Below are 14,333 nucleotides of genomic sequence, written 5' to 3' on the forward strand. Positions count from 1 at the left end.
GTCCACCTAGCTTTTCTACCTTGTTAGATTCTATCCCTTCTTTAACATACAGTGCTACCCCTCCTCCAGGGCGCCCCTCCCTGTCCTTTCTATAGAGTTTATACCCAGGGATAACAGTGTCCCACTGGTTCTCACTGTTCCACCATGTTTCTGTTATGCCCACTATATCTATTTCTGCGTTAGCAACCAAGCACTCCAGCTCACCCATCTTGGCTCGGAGGCTTCTGGCATTGGCATATAAGCACCTATACACAAGGTTTCGCCTCCCCTGACGGCCTCTTAATTCACTGCTGCAGCCCATCCAGGGCTGATTTTCGGGCCCATTTGGGCCTGCAAAGATCGGTGCGGTGGCCATTTTGGAGGCTGCCGTGCATGCTCAAATGGCCTCTACAAGGCTTGGCAAGGCCTAGGGCTTTGCAGGGACCATTTGAGCATGTGCAGCGGCCATTTTGTGTTCAGTGGCCATTTTTTTAAAAAACAATATTTTAAAAAATGGCCATCATGCATGCTGAAATGGTCCGTGCAAAGCCCTAGGCCTTGCCAGGCCTCGCAGAGGCCATTTGAGCATGTGCGGCAGCTTCCAAATGGCTCCCGTGCCGATCTTTGCAGGCCCAAATGGGCCTGAAAATCAGCCCGGGACAGGCTGCAGCGGTGAATTAGGAGGCCGGCGTGGGGAGGGGGAACCTTTGCAGACCCCCCTTGCAGCCTTTAGGAAGCCCCCCGAAGGAGCTACAGGTTTTAAAAAAAATCTAATTAAAAAAAAATTCGCGGAACCCCCCCGCCCCCCGGACCGAACCGAACTGTGGGGGTTCGGGGGGTGCTGGACCGAACTGGCCCAGTCAGGCTCGGGTGCAGCTTGTACTCGAACTGAACTGGGCCAGCTGGTTCCGTGCACACACCCACTGGTAGGTCCCCAGCACTGGCATTCTGCAGTGTGGAGGAAAGTCAATCACCATTTTTAGTTTCTTCCTTGTTTGGGGAGTCAGGAGGAGAGGAAAAAGCAGTTCAGCTTCATTAGAATGGCTTTGAAAATCAATACAAAGTTTCCATACAAAAAAAACCACCAGTTGTGTTGCTTAGCAACACCTGCTGATTTAATACAAGCATGACTGAGCATAAAAGCTTAGGAATAACTCAGAACTTTCCTGCATTCAATATTGTATCACAGAAAAGAGAGCAAATGCAATTACTGAATGCAAACCATATTAATTATTTACAAACTTTCAGGATGTATATAAATTCTTTGGGGCAAACTCAAAGTCAGTGGAGGAGGAGGAAGAACCACCATGCCACCTGAAAACCTTGTAAATCAAGATTACACCCCTTGAAAAAAGTATATACTGTATCATGGACAAGATATATATGAAAGCTTGTTTGATAAAACATACATTAGGCACAGTGAAGATGTACAAGAGAACCAGAATCTAGAACTGGGTTGTAGCTGTGCAAAATTCAATTGTTCTCTCTACCTAGTTTTAACATTATGAGCAACTGTCACCAACCCAGGTTAAAATAAAAATGGGTATACTCCTAAACTCACTTTGAGAACCCTGATTAAACCAGGATTTATATATTTTTTAAACTTCACAAGCTCATCAGCTTTAAAATAGCCAAAAAGAGTTCCCTTCACTCAGGGAACTGTTTAAGCCTGGGCCTTAATTATGGCCCAGCTGAATTAATACTGAAAAATATGGTCAATTTACAAATTTGCAAGTGTGTAATAGAGATTCAAAAACAATGCAAATTCCAAATGGTGACTAGGGACTTTTCTATATCTTCATTTAAAATCAGTTTCTTCCCTGTCATGTGCAGCCTACAAGTGTATTTCTCCTTGCTAATTCCTGAAATGTACACAGGAATCATTTGACTTCAAGACATGAGTCTCATATGCAAGTGCATAGCCCAGCAGCTCTCTAAGGTCTGTCAGGAAGGCGTCTTTCCCAGCCACATATGCAGATGCCAGGATTAAATGTGGGACTTTTGCATGCAAAGCAGAGAGTCTACTACTAAGCTACATCCCCATGACCAGTAGTAGCAGGCTGTGAACCTTCTCATATAAATACATGCCATATGGTGTGACAATCTGTTCACATTTGTGCTGTTTTCACTTATCTGAATATTATCGGGATAGCATAATCAGTCCTAATTACAGTAAACCTTATGCACTTCACCTCAAGCATCATTGGTCCAAGTGATCTGTAGATGACACATCAGCTTTCTGCACTTCATCTTCATTGGCTGCTGCCGCTTTTACTATATATTAAAAGAGGAAAGGGAAGACATATTGTACTATGAACTGAAGAACATAGAAGAACTGTTTAAGAAGTTTATGCGTGCCACTAATTATAGCAAGGAGGCACACAGCAACAGAGAAAGACCTAGTCAGATCCATGAAGAAGAAAAACTCCTTTAACCACAATAAGGGATCAGGAGCAGGCTGTAGGGATCGTGTGCTCCTCGCTCCCAGGCTCTATCTTTTTGTGCACAGATCTTTCCCAACAGCCTTAGACAGTGTCATGTCAACAGAAGAGCCACAGGAATGGCAACAGAAATTCACTCTTAACCAGAATTTGAAAGTTGGGTCTGAAATTGGTGTGGTTAGATTTCAGTTCTTTGGTTTGGGGCTTTTGTGGGGACAGATACAGAACACAGATCAAGACAAACTCAGTATGCCTAGATTACCGAACAGCTAGATTACCGAACACTGGAATAGTCTTTGCTTACAAGAATTAGGACTTTAAAAAACAAACTAACTAATACACTTCTCAATCTTAATTTGCAAGTACCTTTATGTATTTATGAATAGCCATAGGGTGTATTTCTTGAACCCCTATTTTTTTTTAAGTGAAAATAAAAAAGATAAATGAAAAGAATGATAAGTAGGAGATGTGAATTAGAGCCTAAGTGATACAGACAGATACATCCCCAAAAGACTACTGAAAAGGAAACTTACTCTTGCTTTTTATTATTAAATGATTTTTTTAATCCTGCCTTTCCCCATAAAGAGTCTATAAGATGGCTTACCAGTCTACTTTAAGAGATATGCTTTAACCCAGTAAATATATCCAATATATTTACTGTACGTGATTAGCAGAAAATACAGCAATCAGAAACTGGCAAGCACTTCCCTATATAAACAAGAGCCCAGTCTTAGAGAGAATGAGTATAACCAGTTGTCAATAAACCAATAGAAAGGAAGTGGAGTAAACTTCCCAAGGAAGCAAAAGTCATGTTCTTGGTGCCACTGTCCTGGTTAACCATCCATGTACTTTAAGGCATGAATAGGTTCATATGGGGAAAAGTGATCCTTAAGGTATCCTGGCTCAGACTATTTAGAACTTTAAAGATCAAAATGAAAATTGAATTGGGCCTGAGGACTAGCTAGGAGCCAATGAAGTTGTTTCCAAAGCATGATTTAAAAGAGCTGCATAACAGTCTCTGAGAAACCATCACAACACCTAACCTTAGGAAAGCATTGGGACATTAACTGCGGAAATGTTTATCTGTAACTAGAACATAATTATCTCCATAGACCCCTTTAGGCATGCAACTGAAACATGATCGGTAGTACCAATGAAGCTGCTGGTATTAAAGTGTACCACTTTTTAGTACCTACACTAAAAAGAGGTACTAAAAATTTATGATCTACTCCTTCCAAAAAGATAACTCGTGAGAAAAGCTTACCCCACTATTGTAATGTGAACTTTGATTGAAAACATATTCACAATAAAAGTTTACCAATCAGAAAACCATACTTTGGTGCTGAAGCCTAAAAGAATTTAAAAATACAGTCATGATCCCTGAGCCTGGCCCCATGGTAGCTGGGTCTGGCTCTGAGACTTTAGTGGAAGAGGCAGTCAGTAGGCCTGATCCTGACCCCACAATGGCACTCTGATGAGGAGGGGATTGAGGGGCCTCCACCTCCAACCCTAGTGTCCCCCATGCCTGCTGACTCTCTCAACACTCCCCTTCCCTTGGCCTCTGACTCGGGGGGGATGAGGCAGAGACACCACAACCTCCACCAGCAGTTACCCAGCCAATCCCACCAGAGCCAGTGCCTGGAAATGAGGAGACAGGCGCTTTAAAGGCATTCTAGGCTCGGGTGGGGCTGCACCTCTGGCTGCTACATAAGGCTTCAGTTGGCTGCTCCTTGCTGAAGCAACTTCGTTTGTGGACGTGCTCTGGTTCCTCGTTCTTGCTGTGTGACTCCCTAGCTACTGACCTCCTGCTTGTATCTGACTCTGGCTCAGCTCATCCCTGTTGGACTCATTATCTGGCTTTGACCTCTGGTTTGTATTGGATTCTGGACTAGTCCAGCCCCTCATGGATGCTCCATACCTCCACTTGCCTGTTGGACTGCTTTGTTACACACCTGCCCTGCCCAGGTACGACACAGAGAACAGTATCCATCAGAAAAGTACCTCTGCCAGAACCTAAGGGGTATACTCGTGGGTCAAATGGGCCATAAACCAAAATTTGGCTTTAAAAAAGCCAAATCTGGCAACTATTTAATAAATGCCCCAGTACCAGAGGTAAAATGTAAAGTGTGCCATCAAGCCAATTTCAACTCCTTGTCCCCACAGAGCCCTGTGGTTTTCTTTGGTAGCATACAGGAGGGGTTTACCATTGCCTCCCCCCGTACAGTATGAGATGATGCCTTTCAGCATCTTCCTATATCACTGCTACCCGATATAGTACCAGTGGGGATTCGAACTGGCAACCTTCTGCTTGTTAGTCAAGCATTTCCCTGCTGCTCTAGTTAAAGTGGTTAGTACCAGAGGTACACCTAGGTAATTTTGGAGCCTGGACCTAAAGGCATTTGGAGGCCCCCCTCCCCTGCAAATTAGCATCATCATGCTTTGCTGGGCAACAACACCACACAGGGCAGACTAAAGAGGATTTGGGAGGCCCCAGGAGCTATGGAGGGAAGTCCAGGGGTAAGAGCACCTCTGCCCAGTACTAAAATCTGACAGGATACTGAAAAATTATGTTCATGTCCATCAGGAAACAGTACCGCAAGAAGAAAATCTGACAGGATAAGAGAAAATTACTTTGTCAGGAGGGAGAGTACCAGAAACAAAAATCTGATAGAAAAGAAAAAAATTATGCTCCACCGGCTACCACACCTACAGGTGAAACTCGGAAAATTAGAATATCGTGCAAAAGTCCATTAATTTCAGTAATGCAAATTAAAAGGTGAAACTGATATATGAGACAGACGCTACTTTCAATGTTACCAGCTATATAGTCTGATGTTTGACCTTTACAGTAATTGGGTAACTGGTTATGTTGTATGCCCTTGATTGGTGGGAACTTTACAACCCTTACTTTCCATAATGTTGAAACTTTGTTCTATTATGATTGGTTCAGACAGTGTGCTGTAAGCCCCTAATTGGTGGGCCTATGTTTCCATTAAGATCTGTAATTGTATAAAGCACTTTTGCCAAGTCTACTGGGTGTGCGGGCACTCGGCATGTCGTGATAATAAACCTTGAACCTGATGGATGGTGTGGCCTCCGCTCATTAAAACAAACTCCTGGAGATTTCTCCAATAGGAGACACATGTTAGAAGTCTATAAAATTATGCATTATGTGGAGAGAGAGAGAGAGAGAGAGAGAGAGAAATTTCTCTCACACACAACACAAGGACCAAAGGTCATGCCATGAAACTGATTTGACAGGCAATTTAGGACACACAAAAGGAAGCACTTTTACACAGAGTGCAGAATTAACCTATGGAATTATCTGCTGCAGGGTATGGTAATGGCCACCAGCCTGGATAGGTTTAAAAGGAGCTTAGACAAATTCATGGAGGACAGTTCTATCAATGGCTACAAGTTTGAGGGCTACAGGCCACCTCTAGGCTCAGAGGCAAGATGCCTTTTAATACTAGTTGCATGGGAGCAACAGCAGGAGAGGGCATGTCTTTATTTCTTGCTTGTGGGCTTCCCAGAGGCATCTGGTGCACCACTATGTGAACAAGATGCTGGACTAGATGGGCCTTGAGCCTGATCCAGCAGGGCTATTCATATGTTCTAGCTTCAACTTTCATAAATTAGACACCCACCACAACCCATATGCTGATTCAGCTCATTTCCTGGGGGACCCAGACGGACAGCCTAAAGATTATATGGACCATCTTTGGCTGCCTCCTACCACCCACTTGAAGGTTCATGTGTCACACCTGTCCCCAAAGTGAATTGGCCTGTAAGCCTTGCCCCCCAAGAACTCTTAAGGTGGTCCGCTAGAAATGGAGTGCCCATGGCAGGCACAAAGATGCCCTTGCTGGAGTTCAGGAACTTGGTTTCCTGCCGCAGCTCCAACAGGTTGAAGCAGTTGTGTGCATGCTGAAGGTACAGTGAATGCAATCTAGATCATCTTTTGACATGCTGCTGTTGGCCCCAGTCTGCACATCTGCACAAGTGAAGAGAGCAGGGACGCACCAAGAGTGCACCCGCCCAATGTGCTGTTGGGCCGTTCTTCAGTTGCATGAGTGGGGTGTTCATCTGAATTGCTTCTCTACAAGGCACCCCCACCTGTTTAAACAGTGCTTAAGAGCATGCGTAGAGGAGCGAATCAGATCAAGGCCCCCCTCATGCAATTTAAGGGGGAACCCTAACTGTGTTGGGATGCCTTGCAGTGATGTCAGAGTGGGCGCTCTCTCGGCGTGTCCCTGCCACTTCACATGTGCTAAGGGTTGCTGTGATTGGTATCATCGGAACTGGCCCTGTGAGAATAGCTTTTTGATTACTTGTGGAGGCATGTCCAAAATATGATCCAGGCTGACTACTGTACATGCTTATGGTCAATGCCCCCTTAGTATGGCTAGTAGAGGCCGGCTGAAAACCATGTTTCCATGAGATGAGCAGGCCAAAGCCTTTGGGATTGCTATTCTTTCCAGCCCTAAGCAAATGGCACTCCCTAGAGTAAATGTATGGTCATTCTAGGGCTAATTTCACGCTACCTTTAGCCCAATTCACATGTTATGTTCAACTCTTGTACAACCTTGCAGCAAACTCATATCAAAACTGAAATTAGTCTGTAGACATGGTTGGCAGAATTTCATGGAAGTAATTATTTGGTTTGCTCACTTCCATAGTATATCACTTAACATGAAACCAATATACTTACTTGTCAATTTTCCATACATTATTTCAGTGTTTTGGGGGATGGGTGATTTTGGCTTTGAGATCATTTCTTTACAACCTGGCAAATAATGATTTTACAGAACCTGTGAAGACCTATTTGGTCTGTAGATGGCAGCAACAACACCCTTTGAAGACATACAAGTTGTCATAACATAACTGGTGTATAATTCTTAACTCAGCTCTCCATATGCAGTTGATATTTTTTGTGCTTACAAAGGAACATGTATAATCCTAAGCATAGTTATGTGTACTTGTCTCCCTTGGAGTTCAATGGGATGGAGTACCCTTAACCGTAGGGTGGATTGCAGCTACTTCTTTCATGACACGCATGCAGTTTTTTCTTTGCAAAGCAAACACTTGCCAACTGACACCCTATGATACTTCTGAAGTGTTAGCAATTTTGTCAGCTCATCTAGTGTGGTTAAAGTCAGATTCCTGTTTCCGATTCCCTCACTCAAAGAGCAGTTCTGCAGTTTTATTCAAAACACACTGAAGATTATTTACTTTGGGGGTAAAATAAATGGTCGTATGAAGAATGAAAGCCTAAAATAAAAAGTAATCTTTGTTTTAAACTCTTCATGGTAGATGCATAAATACTGGGAGACATTTCCTCTTTGGGGGAAAAGTCATTTCAGCTAGATAGCTTAACCGAGGTTTCTTCTTTGTATTCCAATCTTGCCTTGACTCCCCATAATCAAATCATTAGTATCCAGACAATGGTAGCCGGTGCCCCAAAATTCTGATGATAGGCAGAAGTACTGCTTACCAATCCCCCTTCTGGCTCCACCCACACAGGTCAGTATATGAAATCACAGGTGTAAATTGGTTTCACATTCAGTTTGTAGCTGAGGTAAGCCACAGTTCCTGTCTTCTCATGAGTTACGGAGCCATGGTTTAACAAGCCAGGATATCTGAAGGCATGCAAAGTAAGGGGGAACGTGGGGGAGGAGAGCACACCGTTTTGGTTCGCATTCCCAATTGATATACTATATTCTATGATATTAGTATACTACACTTTCATACTGTGGTACACTACAATTGATATACTATGGTTTGTCAGTCATCTGGACTGGTCTAATGTGCTCTATGAAACATGGACAACTATGCATTGATTGAGACAGAGCAACACCAGGTTGCCTGTCTCAGGGGTTGAAAGTGATTCACTGGAGCTCTATCTCCACTGAATGCAGGTGGTTTATTATTTAACCACGTGGAACAAAATAACTGAAAGAGATCTAGTTAATTTATCTTGTAGGAATTTAGGAAGGTTATCACACAGAGGTGGAGTAAAATTTAAATTGAATAGTTAACAAAGAAGGAATAACTGAGCTAGTAGTTAATTAATTGCATCATATGGTCCACGGATGACTGAAGTTTCAGTTTACATTGCTCCCCACGCCCTTTACTTTGTCCTGATTGTGAGCTGCAGGGATCAGAGTACAACTATGCAAAACATCAAGTCTTTCAAAGCTCTCTGGATTTTCTACTGGAACGCTTGTGTACGTTTTAAAGGTAATTTTTATTACAAATTTACTGTGTTAGAAGGGGATCATTTTTGTTACAAAGTTCTGAATCTGCTGCCAATCATTAAAAATCTAGATATTATTATTTTAAAATGTCTAATCTGAATGACAATCAACAAACCAGTTAAACAGAATGCTTATTCTTAAAAGGACATTTATCCCATTGACCTCAGTGGATTCAGGAATCTGAAGCAAAAGTATTGCTGCAGATCTTAGAACTTACGTATTGTTGGTTAATATGGGGAAGGGCATAGTATGTTCTTCAATGGAAGAGCATATACTTTGTGGCAGAAGGTCCCAGGTTCAATTCCTCCCTTGTTTGAAACCCTAGAAACCACTGCCAGCCAGTGTGGGCACAGGACCAATAGACTGACTCAGTATAAGGCAGCTTCATATGCAATTATGCTCAATTTATGTTGGTCTGAAGATTAAGTGTGTATCTCTATCATCTTGGTAAGCAAGTATGTTTCATTAGATCTCATATCAACATCATCACTAGACAAAGTGCCCAGAAGGAATGACGGGCAAGAAATTCTTTTCAGACAATCTCAGTCTTCTCTATAGGTCTACTCTGGAGCAAGGGGCCTTTAGGGAAAGCACCCCACTTGCTCCTAGCTTGGCTCTGCCCCACTTTCCCCTGCTGTGTCCTCTTTGCACTCATAACAGTAACAATTAATATGAGGGGCATGTTCTGATTAAATAACAACAGTACAGTAAAGTCAGGGTTATTTGAATTTTCTAGGGCTTTTTTGGTATGAAGTTCATTTGTAATGATTTTTTCCACAATAGAGACTGTGTAGTGTGCTGGTAATAGTAAGTTCCTGTGCTGGTGACAGTTGTTTGTTTTGATGTGTCATGACTCCCCCCACTTGTAGGCAGCTATATCTATCTATATATTTAATTTTAGTAAACGTACCTGTCACTAATCTCATGTGTGGCAGCTCTTGTGAGAGCAGCTGCCTGGGGGATAGCAATGGAGATGGGAGACAATGGCAGCGGCGGGCTGGCCTGGTCCGGCTGTTGGTTGGCCAGAGGAGGTGGTGGTGGTGGGCTGCCCTGACCCTGGTACGGCTGCTGGTCAGGCGGAGGAGGCGGCAGTGGGCTGGGCTGGGCTGGCCTGGCCGCTGGCCAGGAGGAGGAGGCGGGAGGAGGTGGCAGTCTGGCCTGGCCTGGCCACCAGAAGGAGGGGGTAGGAGGAGGTGGCGGGCTGGCTTTCTGGCTGGCCCGCAAGCCAGAAAGCATGGGGTGGTGGGGAGAGGAAGCAGGCCAGCCAGCCGGCCCACCAGAAAGCGTGAAGGCCCCCCCCCCCCCCGAGAAGTGGGTGGTGAGGTGGGGGAGCAGCCAGCCGGCCAGCCAGCCGGAAAGCGGTGCATGCCGGCATGGTGGTAGGGGAACAGTGGCGGTGGGTGGGCCGGCTGGAGGCACAGATGTTCTGTGCCTGGCCCAGCTAATTTTTAATTGTTGTTTGGAGTATTGGTGATGCAGTTTCTCAGATGGCCAGCTGGTTGACATAAGCATTGAGAAAAGAAAATAAGGTGGGGACCTGAAATACAGAACAGTAGAATGTTGCTAGCTGTTTGCCTTTCCAAAGGCCTGGCCGTCCAGTGAAAACAATGATCCTCATGATGTGTGACTATTATGGAGTCATAGCACTGCTCCTTGGGGCTGCTGCAGACTTCAAAGGTAGCCCCAATGTGTTTTGATGCAGCAGTTGTGCAAGCAGCATTTATGCAGTCTTCTCCATTGTTGTGAATGGTTTTCCACATTCTGATCTGCATTAACTACACACAGATACACATACACTGTTTTATCAACAGCATGAAAGAGAGGTTCTAAGGCGCTTGATAGTGTTATGTTTGCAACCTCTTATAGTCAAGTAACTTGACAAATGTGACTAGAAGAAAGCCTAATAACATCTGTCTGAGAAGCCTTTAAACCACGTACAGTGTAGCTCTTTCTATAGACATTCAGGCAAGTAATTGTTAGAACAAGAATACATTAATTTTTGTCAGGATTTCCCATAATGCCATTCAGGTGTTTGGGCACTGAACAGCCATGCCCTTTGAGCATGGGTGAGGTGGACAGTGATAACACTGGTAATAAAAATGACACACTGTTATGTTTCAGCAGGGATTAAAGGGACCCTGGGCCTTTCCAGATGTTGTGCTTTACTTGAGAGAAATGCACAGCTGTCACTGAGTCACACAGACATTTTATTTGTGAAGGAATTTTTTAGTGGCATGTAAAGCAGCCGCTCAAAACTGCCTGAACACTTTGAAGGCTCTTGCCCCAGAGAATAGAACTCATGTTGCTGTGGGGGTGACCATTATTCTAGTTCATGGACAACTATCAGATATGAGCTTGATATCATTATGAGGCAATCATAATGCCAGCATGGTATAGTGGCTAGAGTGCTGGACTAGGACTGGGGAGACCCGAGTTCAAATCCCCATTCAGCCATGATACTTGCCGGGTGACTCTGGGCCAGTCACTTCTCTCTCAGGCTAACCTACTTCACAGGGTTGTTGTGAGGAGAAACTTAAGTATGTAGTACACCGCTCTGGGCTCCTTGGAGGAAGAGCGGGATATAAAATGTAATTAAAAAAATAAATAAAAATAAGCTCTTCCCCTGCCTACCTGTCCTGTTTTGAAAGGCTTTTAAAGCTGCCATTGTGCTGTTTCTTTCCCTCTCTTTCTCCTCTTTTTCTCAGAGACTGTACCTCCTCCCTTCAACATTCAGACATTTTACAAATGTGCTTCCTACTAATTGAGCAAAGAAGCACCTTTTAAAATTGTGACACTTGTATTTGGCAGGGGAAAGCAAGTGTCCTGTTCCAACCCTCAAACTGCATCCCTCCAGTGGCTGTTGCTGGTGTTTATATTTAGATTGTGAGCCATTTTATTATTTATTTATTTATCTATTTGAACCACTTTGATAGCTTTTGTTGAAAAGCAATGTATAAATACTTGCTGTAGTAGATGTTTTAATTATAATGAAAAGGCCGCTTTCCCTTGTGCCTTCCCAAAATAAGGCTGCTTCTGCTGCCCTGTTTATAAGTAGGGGATATTATAACAAACAAAAAACAAATGGCTATTGTTACTAAAGAGCTATGAGGCTGAAGCCGAAAAGGTTCCTGGGAGTGGAATTAAGTTTTACTAGCTGACCCCGCACAGAGCATCTGTGCAGTTGTGCACTGAGCCTGTGGCATCCCCCCGCAGCGCACTCGCTCGCTCCCCCCGCAGCGCGCTCGCTCGCTCCCCCCGCAGCGCGCTCGCTCGCTCCCCCCGCAGCGCGCTCGCTCGCTCCCCCCGCAGCGCGCTCGCTCGCTCCCCCCGCAGCGCGCTCGCTCGCTCCCCCCGCAGCGCGCTCGCTCGCTCCCCCCGCAGCGCGCTCGCTCGCTCCCCCCGCAGCGCACTCGCTCGCTCCCCCCGCAGCGCACTCGCTCTCCCCGCGAAGTTCACTCGCGTTCCCCCCCGCAGCCCGCTCACTCGCTCCTCCCCCGGGCAGCCCACTCGTCACTCTCTCCCCCCCGCAGCTTTCCCCATTGGGCGGGCCAGGGCCAGGCCATCCTGCTGCTGCCTCCCACCTCCTCCTCCCAGCTGGTAGGGCTTTGCCCACCGTCTGCCCACCTCCTCGCTGCCGCCATTATTTCTCCCCACCACTGCTTCCTCTTCCTGGCCATCAGAGCTTATCCCGCCATCCACCCACCTCTTCTGCCCAGAGGGGCTTCATCTGCCGGCCCTCCACCTCTGCATCCTGACCGCCGCCACTATTTCTCTCTGCTTCAGTGCTGGAACTCTTGCACACTCTAGAGCAGGCTTTCTCAATGTGTGGGTCCCCAGATATTATTGGACTTCAACTCCCATAATCCCCAGCCCCAGTGGCCTTTGGTTGGGAATTATGGGAGTTGAAGTCCAATTACATCTGGGGACCCACACATTGAGAAACCCTGCTCTAGAGCATCTGCGTGTTAGTACTTGATTGCTCCCTTCACCTCAGAGATCTCCCCACCCTCACCTGAGCTGCACTCCTGCTCCTCCTTCATCCCGTTGCTTCCATCCTCCCACCCTTCTTGGTCGTGGCTGCAGCATTGCTGCCACCTATTGGCCAAGCTGCAGCCCCCTATCCCCAGAGACCACCTCACCCGAGCCCCGCTCTTGCTCATCCCCCCAGGAGCAGCAGCAGTGGTTGACCGGGCCATTCCTCTGTGCTGCCACCACCATGGCTGCTCGTTCTCCTCAGGCCACTGACAGGCCCGGGCCCATCCCTTGCCTGCTTGCCTCCCTCCCTCTGACAATGGCCTCGGTAGCCCCAAACAGCAGCAGTGATTGACTGGGCCCTTCCTTGCTGCCAGTGCTGCCATGGCTGCTCATTCTCCTCAGGCTGCTTACAGGCCCGGGCCCATCCCTTGCCCTTCCTTATGTCTCTCTTCCCTCTCCCTTCTTTCTCTCTCTTTCTCTCTCCTCCACTTGCTCTTACCCACTCTTCCTTCCCCCTGCCTTTATGTTTTCTCTCTCTCTCCCTCCCTGAGTTAACAGATTTTGTTCATCTTGTTTCCTCATTTAATTCGCACAAAGGCATCCTCCTTCTCCTTAAGGCGCTCGTTCCTCCCTCACGACCCATCTTTTTTGCAGATCCCTGCCTGCTATCCATATATATATATATATATATATATATATATATATATATATATATATATATATATATATTCCTCTCCTCTACAATCAAGAACATCTTCCGACCAGTAACAGTTGCATTCCAACTGACCTTAACCATCACAGGCTCCTCCTTATCTGCATAGGGAATCCCCAGTGCCCAATCACCAGAGTGCCACAGGCTCCTCCTCCCTATCTGCATATGGAATCCCCACTGCCCAATCACCATGGTGCTTCTGCTCTCACAGGCTCCTCCTCCCTGTCTGCATATGGAACCCCTACTGCCCGATCAGGTGCTTCTGCTTGCAAACTCTGTCAGCCAATCACCTCCTTTCTACCACGTCCCCACACATGGCCCGTCTTGGAGAATTAATAATATAGATACTTAACACTGGCTGGCCAATCTTTTTGACCAGTGTTCACAAATCAAGTTCAAAATATGATATAACATTCTAGTGTTCACTGAAATGCATATGTAGCCCCTTCTGCTCTGATGCATTGCCCCCTAGCCCATTGGTAGTTTCCAAGGTGGGTCAAGAACATTATTGTGCTATAACTCTTCGGACTATTCAGCTCACTTGCATGTACCATTGTTGGTCTAGATCAGGCCTGCTCAACTTAGGCCCCCCAGCTGTTTTTGAACTACAGCTCCCATAATCCCCAGCCACAGTGGCCAATAGCTAGGGATTATGGGAATTGTAGGCCAACATCTTCAGGAGGGCCGAAGTTGAGCAGCCCTGGTCTAGATGCAATGTTCAATTGGGTTCATGGCATCATGTATACCAAAGCTTACTTCCTTAAACTTGATTCAGAACTTGTTTGCCAGATGTACTCAGTGGGCATCCGGATAAAGCAGAAGGGGATAGAATAGAACCAGGAGCAGAGCAGATGGAAACACATGACAGCTGGTCACAAAGGTCAAATGACACTAAGGGAGATAGCACACGCCAACACCTGGTGAGAGACTCAGTGTATAGGTGTCTATATACCAATGCCAGAAGCCTCT

At 45.7% G+C, this 14,333-nt stretch overlaps 1 protein-coding gene across 11 annotated transcripts in view; it reads left to right on the forward strand.

Moving 5' to 3' along the window:
- Positions 1–7,928: 7,928 nt before the first annotated feature.
- The window catches only part of XKR9 (XK related 9), a 30,468-nt gene continuing 24,063 nt past the window's right edge, over positions 7,929–14,333 (forward strand). For 2 of the 11 annotated variants that reach the window (XM_053244946.1, XM_053244950.1), the window contains exon 1: positions 8,578–8,660. Coding sequence is in view for 3 of the 11 variants with exons in the window: in XM_053244953.1 (XP_053100928.1) it covers positions 8,594–8,660 (67 nt within the window). In the remaining 8 variants the exon portion in view is untranslated. Of the gene's footprint in view, positions 7,944–7,981; positions 8,075–8,577; positions 8,661–14,333 lie in introns of those variants that run through there. The other 9 variants (XM_053244943.1, XM_053244953.1, XM_053244952.1 and 6 more) reach the window with 9 other exon arrangements.

The sequence above is a fragment of the Hemicordylus capensis genome, chromosome 4 (genome assembly GCF_027244095.1).
Source record: "Hemicordylus capensis ecotype Gifberg chromosome 4, rHemCap1.1.pri, whole genome shotgun sequence".
In the NCBI taxonomy this organism is placed as follows: Eukaryota; Metazoa; Chordata; class Lepidosauria; order Squamata; family Cordylidae; genus Hemicordylus; species Hemicordylus capensis.